The sequence below is a fragment of the Carassius auratus genome, chromosome 40 (assembly GCF_003368295.1).
Source record: "Carassius auratus strain Wakin chromosome 40, ASM336829v1, whole genome shotgun sequence".
Lineage (NCBI taxonomy): Eukaryota > Metazoa > Chordata > Actinopteri > Cypriniformes > Cyprinidae > Carassius > Carassius auratus.
This window is the reverse complement of record NC_039282.1, coordinates 14,354,430-14,369,447: the sequence shown is the minus strand read 5'-3', so window position 1 is coordinate 14,369,447 and position 15,018 is coordinate 14,354,430. Positions and strand designations below refer to the sequence as shown.

The 15,018-nt window shown below is 36.6% G+C and overlaps 1 protein-coding gene across 1 annotated transcript in view; it reads left to right on the top strand.

The window, feature by feature from the left end:
* The window catches only part of LOC113058658 (stAR-related lipid transfer protein 13-like), a 65,252-nt gene that overhangs the window by 582 nt on the left and 49,652 nt on the right, over window positions 1–15,018 (top strand). The window contains exons 2-4 of the mRNA XM_026226768.1: window positions 3,852–4,945; window positions 8,452–8,619; window positions 9,414–9,551. Of these exons, the coding sequence (XP_026082553.1) occupies window positions 3,995–4,945; window positions 8,452–8,619; window positions 9,414–9,551 (1,257 nt within the window). The 5' untranslated portion in view covers window positions 3,852–3,994. The remainder of the gene's footprint in view (window positions 1–3,851; window positions 4,946–8,451; window positions 8,620–9,413; window positions 9,552–15,018) is intronic.

Sequence of the window (15,018 nt, the reverse complement as noted above, 5' to 3'; positions counted from 1 at the left end):
CCATTACTTCTTTATTCTGATAATTGCCATGCACTTTATATCTTCCCATGTAAATTTATATCTTGCAAACATTTAAATGATGCAGTTGTGACTTTCTTTTAATTGCATCCTAATTTCTCATAATTGCCACTTTATATCTTGTGTGAATTTATATAATGCAGTTTGATTGTTAAATTTCACAACTGTGACTTTTTTTCTTTTAACTGCATCTTTATTTCACTTAGCTGAAATTTTATTTCTTGCAATTCAATGCTAGCTCACATTTGTATGCATTTGTTGTATTGCTGGGCTATTTAAAATAAACCAATGAAAGTAATTTTGTTTTTAAATAAAAATACTAAAATAAAAATGGTGACCAGGAACTAATATAAACAATATAACTTTTGTAAATGTTTTAACATTAAAATCTAAATGCTGATATAAAAGAAATAAGGCACACTTTTGATGTGCATTCAAGAATGCGACTCTGAAAGATATCAAACATCAGGAACATATGGCAGAAGTCACAGGATAATTATTTAAACTCACACGTGCCGGTAACACTGTGTATGTTTTTACAGGACCATTACAGTTGTGGTGAAATGTACACTGTGTAATGCAAAAATAACGGTCTCTGTAAAATGAATGGGAAGGGCAGTGTTAACAGTCACTCACAGTGTGTAAAGTGAAAAGAAACACTGCTTGCCCCATTCATGTATTGCAACACTGCTCTCAACCAGAAACTTGTAGAACGCTTGAGTGACAGTCACAGTGCAGAATCCTCTTTGGCTGTTTGGATCAAGTCTTTTATACAGCTGGAAATGAGGAGGCCTCCTTTTACTGTGGCTTTAGAGAAAAACAGCTAAAGGAAAAGAGGTAAGAGGACTAGATCCAATCAGGGTTACACTTGCAACACTTTCTCATGAGAGACAAGGTTTTTCTTTATTTCTTATTTTATTTGTTTGGGGATAGTAACTATGCAGCATCCATATATGAATCCTGTCATACTGCGCTAGTGACAGATTGTAATATTTAAAAAAATACTGAAGACAGTTTACACTCAAATTGTCACCATTTTTCCTTTTTGTCTTTTGACTAATTTTAAATGGTTTTATGGTTTGACAAATTGATTTTTAAAAGTATAAATGTTGCATGTAATTGCTCTGTGTGAGTTACATTAAAAATGCATGATGCATAATTATAAAAAAAAACAGCAAAATGCTTTTTAAAATAGCTGTAAGAGAAATACAGCAAATACAGATTGTTTGTTCATTGTAATAACTGACATAACACATATTTCATAATCTGAGTTATATATTGTGTGTGATTTTTGTATGTTTGCATGAGTGTCACAGACACATGAGAAACCTGAGCTAGGTGGCTGTGAGTCACTACTGACTTGACCGGTGTTTGGTCACTCTTCTCATCTGCTTTTAAAGGTTAAAGCCCTGAGGTTTTGTTAAGGACAGGTGCATGTTTTCCTTTCTCTTCATGAAATTGGACCATGCATTTCTGAGTGTGTGTGACATATAGAATGAGAGAGAAGCACAAGGCAACGTGTTAAATGAGTGAAGGCCATAATCAGGGTTGCCAGCTGGCCCCCTTCTCACATTAACACCACAGATACAGCTCTGATTTTCTACGCATGCTTGAGAGTGCACGGGAATATTCAGTATTTCCATTTGTTGATGACCACTGGCAAAGTTTATGAAAGGGTTTATGAAAAGAATGTCTTTGTGAAGATAAGTATATCAATATGAAATGTTTTTTTTTTATTATTTAGTTGACCACTAGAAGAAACTTCAAGAGAAATAGATGAAGAGAGATCAATAGTAATACTGCCAATACTGTGCTTGTTTTGTCTTAACTTGTGAGGACAAAAATGTCCTCACTTGTGAAATACTGACAACCCACTAGTGAGGACATTTTAACTTCACTAGTTAAAAAGGCATTTAATTCAGACAGCAGATCTTTTTATTTAAATCTAGTGTTATGCACATGTTTCCGTGATGGGTATAGGGTTAAAAAAAAAGTTTTGTATTTTGTTTTGTTTTGTATTTTTATTTTATTTTTTTATGATAAAAGTTATTTGAGTTCTAAATGGTCACAAAAAATGACTGTCATATTTGTTTTGAGCAATTAATAATCAAGAATGAATGTCTGAGCAGTTGGATGCTTTTTTTAGAGACACATCAAATGGTGCCATTTATTTGTTAGAAGTTTGAATATCAGTAAAACAACAACAACAACAAATGATGAGTCTCTTTTCAAGACATACACTTAATTAAACACTCTAAAAAAATGTACTAACCAAGCTTTTGGGTTAAATAGGCCATATTTGACTCAAAGTTGGGTTGAAAGAACCCAGCATTTTTTAGAGTGTAGGCTACACATGGGAATAATTCTATATATGAGACTGCGTGCCATATTTGTACACTTTGGTTTTCACATTGACTATTTAAGTGCCAAAAAGAAGGTGATAAGCATCTAAAATATAAATTTGACTATATTCAAAAAATGTGATGTAAACCTAACATCTCATTTTAATCAAAACTTCATACTATAAATTCTACCGGTTTCTACTAATCATTGCACTCATGGAATGATCTTGTCTGCAAGATGCAATTTGCATGCTAAAATAATAAATCTGACAAAACCAACCAATCCTTATTGAGTAGCATGATTTCACACTATCAGTACCTTGAAACATCCTGTCAGGAATGATAGGAATAATCGTTGTCTTTCACAGTTCATCTCTCTAGAAGATGTTTTTGAATTATGGTGTCAGAAAGGAATGTTTTTCTTCCTTCACCAATCAGGTTCCTCCTGTGGTTGAATGTGTGTTTTTGTGGAGTGTGGTTGGAGCTTAATGAGGGGGTTAGCAGGGTTGCTAACCACAGCCTGGTCTGGGACATTTAGGTCAACTGATAAATGGCCGGGTAAATTGTAAATCAGCCACTGGGAAGTGAAGAGTCGGATTCCTCATAGCACTGATGTCACCACCGTGGTGCCTTCAACAGATCCAGACTTGAACGCTCTCAGCCTGAGCCAGATGTTCAACCCCTCAGATCCCCTGTTATTCCCTTGTGCAAGATTCCTTGTTATTCCTTCTTTTCCTCTTTGGGATTCTGTTATCCCTTCTCTGCTTCGGTGAGACTCCAGGGTGTCTCTTTGGCATTCAGTCTTTTCAATTTGTGAGATTTTCTGACTCTTCCTATGTGGGCTTCCTAGTTACTGTTCCATTTTATTCATGTTTTCCACTCCTTATAAATATATATGTGCGTTTCCATAAAATCCCATTCAAAGCAATGCTCCAAAATATCCTTATATCATTTTTAAGCAATATTCTGGGGTAAACACTGTACATATTTTACGTACTTCTGATTACCACTCAGAGTATAAAAAATAATTCAGAAATTTGAATCTAATGTGCATTCTTTTGAGTCTTTGTTGGAGTAATACTATGCGTTTCCATAAGAAGCAATGCTAAGATGTATTTTCCTTGTTGAAAAGAAATCCATCAGTGTCTTACCCACTTAAGGTGTATTGCTGGTTTAAGATGGTCTAACTAGTCTTGGCCAGAATGACCATCTAAAAGGTTTCAAAAGTACCTGTCTAATCAGCTTGTCAAGGCAAGGAGAGACAAACTGACCACCTTAGGCTGATAGATTGAAGACGTTTTCCAGCAGGACTGAGAACTACACCATCAGAAATGTTATTGAAACACGACTGCTTTGGATAAAACTCCTTAAGTCTGTGAAATGACATTATCACACTAAAGTATGCCAATACATAAACATACCAAGCTTGAAAAAAAATCATGCACACATTTAAAACAAACTAATTATAATTTATCTTCTTTCTTCTTTCAGGATTGTTGACACAAAGTGCTAATTAGCACAGAGGAACCAGTTCAGTCCAAATGGTGGAAGATGATGAACATGGCAGTTTCTGGCATCATACAAAAACTCTTCTGGACATTCCTTATGGCTAGCTCCAAGCTGTAAATTGAGGCATGGACGATCAACCCATGATGACTTTAGAAGGACAGAAGTCATTAGCTTTGCAAGAGGCCCCAAGAATGACTTTCTCAGTAGAGCTTTCAATGGCAGACTCAACCATGCATAGAAACCTGCCCTTAAAAGATCATTCTGATTCACTATCATCTGTTATAGATGAGCCTTTGGAAGACCAAACACAATTTGAGCTGAAGAATAAAAGTTCATTAGAGAAGATCAATCAGATTGTACCACTGCTTGTCAACAAAGATGGACCTTGTCTTCAAATCTTGAATCTTCTCACAAAAGAAAAGACAAAGAAATACATTGAACATCAAAACACTTCTGCTCCAACATCAACCACAAAACTCGAACTAAATGGCATTTATTGTGAACCTGACGTCCAAATGGATGCTGAGACTAGCTTCAGCTATTTTTTGACTTGCTCAGAAAGTCCAGTGACCAACAGCTGTGATGTTGACTCCTCAAACACTTCATCTACTACTTATCCTTTTTCTAATTTGACAGTCAGACCCATATCAGAACCCGCTTACTCTTTTGCATCCTCTCCAGTGGGACCATCTCATATTGAGCACCTTTACTCAGCTCCTTTGCCAGTTTCCAAGGGGGCTGATCTACCCCGAATCATCAAACACAAGCCCAGCTCCATTACCTTTGCAGATTATGACAGCTTTTTGGGTCTGATCAAGAATGCCCAAGCCAGTGAAGGTTCAGATGCTTGTGAGACCTCTTCTGAAGATGATGTGGTCTTCCATGATAATAGCGATGACATGTTTCTCAAGTGTAAAGAGTTTTTCCCAAATGCCAGACAAAACAGGGATGGATTGGAGAAACAAAGGAGGAAAGGACCCCGTGGACAAGCACATGGAGAAATAAGTTCCAGTATCAGTCTGCCACCCACAAGAAGCAGAAGCTATGAGGCAGAGGAGGAGAGCAGCAGTACAGAGGTAATGGTCCGGTGTTGGTTAGATGTTTAATGGGCCTTTAAAGCATGATATCTTGTTTCGTTTTCTATGTCTTTAAAGATTTTAAAATTGTTTTCAGTTCAGCATTGTATGACCATTCTGGTTTAGGCTCAGCCTATCAACACTAGGTGTTAAAATCCTGAAATGAATTCAAAACAAATACATTAGTACATTCAAACTGTTTTGTTGATCATTTCAGCTTTAAGTGCTAATCAAATATCAGTTTTTTTTTTTTTGGTAGTTTCATGGTAGTTAATAAAAGTCATGGACAATTAATGGCTGTTTCAGTAGTGAATATAGATTTTTCTAGTTTTGCTTTGTCTTAAATATTTTATTGTTTAGATTAAAACTTGCCCACAAGCCATAGTTGATGTCTGACTTTTGAGCGAATTGTTCTTTCAAGTGTATTTAGTCAGTTAAGCAGGTTCATAAATCTGTCAGAAAGGCATGGAATTGCTCTGGAATTGGACTTGTAATTAATCCTAGCCTAATTGCATCTAGGGTTGTGATGACTTAGTAGCTAAGTGTATAGCAGTGAACAGAATGTGCAGAGGTTAAAAGGATTTTTCTTGGGTAGGTGAGCTGAGATGGTTTGTCAGGCCCCAGCACCCCTCTGTTCTGCACGTGCCTTACTCTCCTCTCCTGTTCATCATTCTTTGTTCACGTGTGATTTAATATGAAACTGTGAAAGAATGTGGTACCCCTCACTTGAGCGCTGACCTTGCCTCATTTGAACCTTCTCAAAAAATACCAGGATAAGCTGTTGTTGGTTATAAACAGAAAAATCTTTGTTAAATATAATTAAAAAACTATAAATGTCATTCTGTGGTGCAATTAAATCGTAGAAAGCCTATTTAATATAGTCCACAATTGAGATTTTTTTTAAATGTATTTTCCCTCTTCACCTTTTGGTGGCGCTCTATTCAAACCTTTACCCGTACTGTCTGTGACCAGTAGCACTGGTTACTTGTTTATGTAGATTTTATGTGTGGGTATGTCTTGGAATTGTGGAAAAGCTCTGCATTTCTAGCCGCCTGTCAATAGCCCTGTGAGGAAAGACATTCAGTTTCACAATGAACGGGTCCTGTAACAAAAAAGTAGAATTTTCTTCCTCCTTAGAGTCTTATCTGACCTGGATTTGAAGCAGTTCAGCTAACATATTATTATGGCTGGTGGCCTTTAAGGATGACATGTTGCTACATTCTCTTGGTGGAGGAGGCTGGCACGCTCAGTGGGTGGCATGGCCATGGCAGGAAGCCCAGAGCAATGCCAAAGCCAGGCACTTGACTCCCCATTTCCATGTCAATGGGCCGGTGCTGAGATTTACAATGTGGCCAATTTGCGGCGGTGCAGTTATGGTCCTCGGCCATTCTGTCCACCGTGGAAGATAACAATGATGAGCTGATCTGGTGGGACTGACTCATACCGGCCTAGTTGCCATGACAAGTGTATTTTCTCACGACTGACAAGGCGGAAAGGGGTGTTGTAACCGATGCCGGGGTATTGAATACCACACATTCTGTGCAAGGAACAGATCCCAAGGGAGCAAGGCACTATGTTTTTCATGATAAATCAGCTTATCTTAGGCAATCAGTACTTGATGTGTGTTGTTGTTTTTTAAGAATAATAGTGAATAAGTGAAATAAGTAGCACTTTGCAGTATTTATTTGGTGTGTGCAGTACTTTAAAAGCATTTATTATTCTAGATTGTGCATTATAGGCTACTAATAGCCTACATTTTGGACATTTTCTGTTGTGTAACTTACTCATTAGTTCATGATATGTATTATGAACAAACATGAATGAACAATAAACTACAGTATTTGTATATACATTAATATTATTAAATATCAACAAGTCTGCAATTATTTATATGATCAAAACCATAATACTTTGAAGTACTATTGCGATTTAAAATATCTTTTCTATTTTAATCTACTGTAATATAAATGTAGTTTATTCCTGTGATGCAATTCTGAATTTTCAGCAGAATTACTCCAGTCTTCAGTGTCACATGATCCTTCAGAAATCATTCTAATGTGCTAATTTGCTGCTCAATAATTATATATATGTATCATTTCAAATTGTCCTAGAGAGGCCGAGACTGTTGTGCCTCTTTGTTCACTCTCTGAAAGAATGTCAGCATCTTGAGTCTAATTGGTTAAGGGTCTTACCATACCCACATTCCTTGAGATTTTACATGCCTTGTATGTGGCCCCCCCTTTTCAACCGAACCATGTATTTCTGCTCCCTGAGACAAGTGTGTCCCATTTTAGCATGACAGCCGTCAATAGCATTATTGTGTGGGGATGAGAGGGAGCCGTAATCTTTGCCTTGGAGCTCCAGATCCCAAGAAGGACTTTAGTGTTTCACCCTGCTGTGTCTTACGTTACTGTTAAATGTTCCTCACAGTTCATCTTTGCCCTCTTCCTGCTCTTTGGCCCCTCCACTTCCTGTTGATAAAGGGGCAACTCTGTTGATTTACGGCTTGGTGAGTGAGGTAGGTGAAAGTAATTTATAGCCCATGAACCCTGAGCCCTCTCTGAGCTGGACAGGACAGTCTATTTATACTCTTTGGCAGGGATTTCTGGGGAGCAGTGAAAGTAACAGTGAGGAGAAAGAAGAGGAATACCACACGACTATGTTTGGACCACAATGACAGCTGGGTTGGTCAAAAGTATTAGTTCATATGTGTGTGGCACTGGGACATTTGTCTTATCTCAATGCTAATATATAACTGCTGTAATCTTATCGTATCGTATCGTATCGTATCTTATCTTATTAGTTCTTTGTCTATTTATCAATTGTTCAATCTAGTGTTCTATCCATTGTTCTGTCTAACGTTTATTCTTTCTATTGTTCTATCTGTATATCATTCTGTCATTCAGTTTATTGCTGTCTATTGCTGTTTTCTATCTATCTATCTATCTATCTATCTAGATCTGTCTCTCTGTCTGTCTGTCTGTCGTTTGTTAAATATAGACATATATTCTTTGAAAATGTTTTTAAAAAGATTGTAGAGATGCCTTGAACTGTGCATTGAAATGTCAGACTGAAATCAAAATTTCCAATCAGATTGTTCAGTCAAAATTGTCTGGGATGTTCTGTACACTTTAATTTTATAGATCTGTACAATCCGCATTTCTCTTATTTGTTTCCACTGAACTGGAGAATCAAATGAGACAAAGTTGATACTGAAATGAACCAATTCCATTAAGTCTAAGCAGTACCATTTTCTTCTGAGAAAGTGTTGGTGTGATAGTGTTGTCATGCAGTGTGTCGTTTAGTGGGACTTTGAAAGCTTTGAGGAATAAGAAGACACTGCTCTGAAATCAGTGCTGGCTCGTCAAGTTGGTTATTGTGTAGATCAAAAGAAACACAGACCCTTGACTGAATGGCCGAGTCTAATGTAATGACTCTGTCTAATCAGTTTTATTTTTAGTGTTTGTTTGTCTATGATGTCCGATGTCTCTTCTGTCTGCATGCAGGAGTCTTCTCAGGTCCTGTCTCCCTGGTCTGAATCTATGACCCAGCTAATGAAGAGATTAGATCAGCTCAATCTGTACATAGAGGAAGCTCTCAGCGCTGGCTCTTCCCCGTCCCACACACCCAACACCACCCGGAGACACACCACTAATGACAGAGCATCCCTGCAGGTCACTCTCGCTTGCTTTCTCATTAAATACAATGTACATAGTTTGTGGATCAGTGATTGTTTGATGAAAAATATATTGCCTTAGCTTCATTGCAATGTGCATAATCTTTTTAGCTTCTGGAATTTATCCAAATCATATCTGATCAGTTGTCTATTCTATTCTATTTTTTTCTATTCTATGCAGTTTTTTTATATTTAATATATATATAAACACACACATACACAATAGCTTGATGTGCTAGTGTTTGGAGTCTGTCTGTGACATGGGTTAAATAGAATGTGCTGCATGCTGGCACAGACTAGTCCAAACTGGTGACATTGACAAGGAGCTCCATTGTCCTGGGAGCTTGCCATGGGGAACTTTCAATGCTGTTTCAAAAAAAAAAATAATTACTCATGCTCGCTATATATCCACCCTGTAACGGGTTCACAGCAAGAGACAAAAGCTCCTTTTGGTTCCTCAAGACAACGATGTCTTGTGCTTATGGTCTGTTTGTCCTTTAGCCATAGTTAGCGGAAAGACGTGATGGTTTCAGAGCCCTCACGGCAACCATTCCTGGTTTATATCATGAGATGAGATTTACGGTCGCATGTTACTCTGGACAAGGTCATCATTTCTCCCTCAAGTCCTTCCATTTTCAATAGTTTTTGTGCTCTGTAAAACGTTCTGTTGAGATTGTGTCTGCCTGTGTGTCTCTAGCAACTGACCGCTGCTCTTAGTCATCTCCAGAGGTCATCCGTTCCAGACAAAGTGTGTCCCGTCCCACGCTAAAAGCTGTTGTACTGTCATTCCAGTGTGGAGCTTTGGGGGTGAACCAGTCCCTCAACTGGAACAACATGGCTAGAAGAACTGACACACGGGAACGGCACGGCCAAGAGAGAGATGCGGGAGCCACTTCCTCTCAGGGGAGATCACATGGTAAAAAGACAATGGTAAGAATTTGAACTTACTCTTACATGATTTTTCTTTGTGTTTTATTGAATTGTTTAGTTTGTGGATAGTAGCTGTCAATTTTAAAATATATAATGCCTTTATACAGTCATTATGTTCTTATATTTTCTTATTAATGTAATTCAATGACCAGGGCATACGTCCCCTCTGAGAAGTCTCTGGGGTTGAGGTTGATGTCCTGGGACTGCATTTCTTATGGGTTTCTGCATTAGCCGTACTGAATTAAATAGATTTTCTTTTGCTAATCCAAATAGGTCTGGGGAATTGAATTAGTGAATTCAGACCGAGACCAAAGGAACTCTTTTAGTGGGCCGTTTAAGGCCATCACATCTTGTTTGGATTTCAAACCAGTGTAACTTAGTTTAACCAGTGATTTTTAAACATCTAAAACAGGTTTTATAATGAGATTTTTTGATAGTTGTTTCAATGTAAATGCACAATCCTTTTCCAAAATATAAGGAATTATTCAAAAAGTTTGGAATTATCAAGATATTTAATGTTTCAAAATTAAGTCCTCTATACTTATCAATCCTTTATTTGATAAAAATTTTAGTAATATTATTGCAGTTTAAAACAACTGTTTTCCATTTTATTATATTTAAAGGTCTTGCATTTTTTTGGTTTTGATTGGTCGAGACCTCAGGTTTACTACATAAATGTAAAAGAATGCAGTTTTTCTGTTGTTAAGGTAAGGGCTTAGTTTCTGGTTGTCTCTTTTAAACATTTGGAGTTTGTTTGCAACTAAAGAAGGCTTTTTTTGGAGAGATTGTGCGTGTCCTGCTGTTTAAAGGAAGAACAGAGACATTTGACAACGGAGGGATTTACGTATTTGGGGCTCACATGGGAAGATACTGAAAGGAATGTTCTATCATTCTGGAAGCGAATCCGACATGCAAAGGATGGAAAACAAGCGTCTTCACGGTCGATCACCGCTGCTGATTTACAGCTGTTTTAGTCCGGTTTCAGATCGACCGCAATTTATGGTGGACTTTTGTCTCAAGCCACCCTGGCCTGCAAAGACAAAAAAACAAACAATTGCCAGCTCTTCCCTTTAGCTCATCACAAATATATTTCATTTCAAAGGATGCACTCTCTTGGATTGTTCCACAACTATATCCGTTAAGCAACAGTGGGTTTAAATGAGCACAGTATCTGTGGGAACTCTGTCCTCTTCTGTCCGGCTGGAGAACTGGGCCAGATGTGTTTGTTTAATCTCCGCATAGCTGAAGCGGCACTGGTACGTTCTGCGGTCCATGTTTGGGAACCCCACTAAAGGCGTCTGGCAGGGATCTGGGATGTGATTGTGTTTGTTAGAGTGTGGAGAGCTCAGGAGAGGGAGAGTTGGATTGGATTGGAGGGGGTAATAGAATGATTTGGCTTTGTGCACTCTGACAAAATGAAGTCTTGAGGTTCTTGGAGAAGATTAGCAGGTCAAAAGCTCCAGGGGCATGTGGAGGCCTTCGGTCCGCTGGAATAAATGTAGGCCACCCTCATGTAGATAACAAAGCTCCATTGGCATTTTACCAAATGTCTTCTTACATTAAGACAATTTGTGATTCCCACTCAGCCTGCTATCCTTGTTCACCTCTTGTTGTTGTGAAGAAGGTGTTCCTGGTTCACACACATCTGCTGCCTGGTCTTGAAGGTCTCATCTGATCTCAATTAAAAAGAGAAAAACTATGCGAAAAGAAGAATTATGTAATTTGTCATTTATACTTTCATATTTTGTTTTTATTTTAATGTGTAATGTACATGTATATAATTTAATATTATTCATTTTATTCAAAAATTTCATTTTTGTATATAGGTATGTCATATAGTTCTATAATTTTTGTATAATGTTATAATAATAAATATAAAATATAAAAATTGTATTATATAATATATATTTAACATACATTTATAAATAATAATAGTTGATTAAATACAAATCAAATTGAGATTAATAATATTAATATTTATAATAATACTTACAATGGCAACAATAATAGGAATATTACTTTTTAAAATTATATATATATATATATATATATATATATATATATATATATATATATATATATATATATATATATATACAGTTTAAGTTAAGTACATCAAGTTAAACAAAATGAAACACTGAAATATGAAATAAAATAAAATAAATATTTATATTTGTAAATATTTTTTTCAGTAAACTTTTTTATTTTTTATTTTAATTGTTTTTTTTTTTTTTTTTTTTGGTTCTGCCAAGAATGTAAACTTTGTTGTTGATTTATTTTTATTTTTATTTTTTTGTTTATTTAAATTCAGTTTGTATCCTCAGTTGAAATTAGATTCAAATTCAAATGCTAGATATATCTACTTTAAAACTGTTCTTGAATCAACATTGAGAGTATGTTTATGTTGACATAGTGTTACGAGGAAGCTGTACGTCATAAAATGACTCACCAGGATCCGGCCCGACCTAGCCCGTCTGTTTATTAGTGCTATAACATCAACCACTGTGAAAGAGGTTGTTTCAGTCAATCACGTCACTACTACACCGCACCATGGTTGACGCCATCATTAAATCTTTAAAGAAAACACGCGGCTCAAAATGCTTGTTAACTTGGAACCAGCGTTTATTCAGGATGTTGTAAGCCCCTGTTTTAATGTAGCTTCATACTGTAAAGAACCCACTGTGAAAGCAACGAATTTGCTCTGTCTGCATCATTTTAAATTCTGTCATAATTTACTCACCCTCAAGTCATTCCAATCCCTAGTGACCTTCTTGGCTCTGTGAGACACAGAAAAGATTTTGGCCATAAAATGAATGTCATAGGGTTCCAAAGTTGATTTCATTTTTAGATGAACTGTCGCTTTTATTTTATTAATTACATGTTGGTGGCTCGCTTAGAATTGATAACTGGCTGAATCATTGTGTGAACTCAGAAATGCTTTTCAAAACACTTTCCCACTGTCTCTAACCTATTCCTCAACCTGGTAAAAGACTGGAGGTGCTGGTGAGCGATGAGAAGCTGAGTCTTCTCCATCCATCTGTGTGGAGGGTCCACGCTGGCTCTCCAAATCCCTGCGGGGTCCTTGATTGGGGCAAGAGAGGGGAGCTAAGCGGCTCAATAGGATGAAGATAGATTACATGGCCAAGTGCAACTCAGGCCAGGATTTGTTCTGCTCCAGCAGAGGTTAAACTTCAGTTTGGGACTGCAAAGTGTCAAAATACAGCTGGGTTGAGAGGTGAAAGCTGTTTTGCTCTTTTTTTTTTCGCTTTTGTTGGATACTTTTAAGTTTTTTTTTACTGTGAGAACTTTTTAACTTCTGACTCAAAGGCATATTTCACCTAAAATTGAAATTCTGTTTTCATTTATTATTCATGTCATTCCAAACCTGTATTATATGTGTTTTGTTGAAGTTTAGCAGAATACACAGAATACTCGGAACAACATGAGGTTGTGTAAAACAGTGAATTTGATTTTTTTTTTTTTATTCTCTACATTGTATACATTATAATGACAGTATCAACACTCATCGAAAACAATCATGACATCCTTCTCAAAGATTCCCAAAACATTTGCTCATCAGGGTTTTAAAAATAGCAGTATGTACTGTATGCTGTCTCCTTTCTGCATGCAAGTTCTCATTTCCTGTGACGCTGAAAGTAGAAGAGAGTGTTTTGTGTAAACAGCATCCAGTGCCTTGTGATTCCACTGAAAGTGTATCTGCCTGCTATCATTCAGAGGTTACAGCTCCATGTGTTCAGTTATAAAATGTAATTTGACACTCATTGTTTTAAACATACTATGCTATACATATACCAAACTTATATTAGTGTTGTTATTGTTTACTGAAATAAAAACTAAAAAAAAAAAAAAAAAAAAAAAAGCCCAGGTAGCTTTTTTAAAATATATATTTTTTCATTTAGTTTAACTTGATGTACTAACATAATTAAAATAAATAAATAAATAAATAATAATAATAATAATAATAATAATAATTTAGTAGAAATATGAAAAACATACCAAAAACACACCTCTAAATTACTAAATCTTTAACTAAAATGAAAATGTAAAATGTAAACTAATTAAAAAAATTAATAAAACGTATAATATAAAATATATTATAATGAGCCTAGAAGCTGAACAGCTCTCAAAGTGGGTTTTAACATATACAGCACTTTCAGAAGCTCGAACATGAGGTGCTTATTCAACCTCCCTGTGTTTTCTTTAAAATTTGGGAATAGGGTTGATCCTACATGATCTTTTCCTTTAAAGTCATCTTTCATTTCCTCAGTTACTCAACCCTGCTTCTTTTGCTTCCTTTTGGGAAAACAGGCACAGGCTTGTGCAAAAAATGGGCTGTATTAAGCTAATATACCCTCATTTATACATTTAGTGCATGCATAGATTCCACGTTGAACATATGAGATACATCAGAAAAGTCTTGTCCGTAGTGTCACCCGTGATAGTGACCTATTCCTTTGTCTGTTTTTGTCATAACACAACCAAGACCCTGTGTCATGCTAGCTGCATTTCTCTGATGTTCTCTAGATGTCAACTTCAAAAAAAAAATACCACAAACTCAGCCACCCACCTCAGTTTGGAAGATGGATGGTCCATGGTCTTCCATCAGAACACCAACACACACATAAAACAACAGACCCGATTGGGGGATAAAAAGCTGTATGTGATGGAGAACGAGGAAACTAGATGGAACATATTCCAATGGATTGAGCAAGGCTGAAAAATGGAGCTAAATATAGAAAAGTTGTCCTGCTGCAGGGGGTTTCATGGAATGCAAGATGGATGAGGCTTTGCACTTGGGACCACATCTGGCCCACCCGAGACCTCTGGGGTCACTTTGAAGTGGAGGCCGAAGGCTTTTTTGTACTTTAAAGCGCTTTCATCTGTGCAAGTTAAGAAAAAAGAAAATGTTTCATCCAAAACTGAATACTGTATAGTACGTAGGTATTACAGTCAATTTGAAACTTGCTTCAAGACCATTAAAAAATGTTCTATGAAGTATGAATGTGTAGTATAAATAACACTCGAATGTACTACATTCAGCCATGTTGAATGTTGACTGCATTTTACAAGTCCTCTTCCATAGCATCATGAGATAGTAAAGAGTCCATCACATGCACACTTCCGGATCTTGTTGAAAGTAGTAAGTCATCCGGATACTTTTCACGTTTCACAAGTACTATGAATTCAGACGTTACTCGGCTCATGTAATTTTTTGCCTTACTATATATGGAAGTAGGCCTATTTTGAATGCAGGGTTTATATTTTTTATTACCTCTGCCTTTGAAATGCCTTTTCTTTTTGGCCGACATCACTGAACAATCATATTGTCTGTTTAATCGCTCTAAAAAAATTGCACATTTGGTAGTAAAACGAGTTTTAACATTGCCTTTAGGCTTTAACTGAGTCAGTTTAGGCCAGTCAGTATCAGTTTCATTTGGAACGTGTG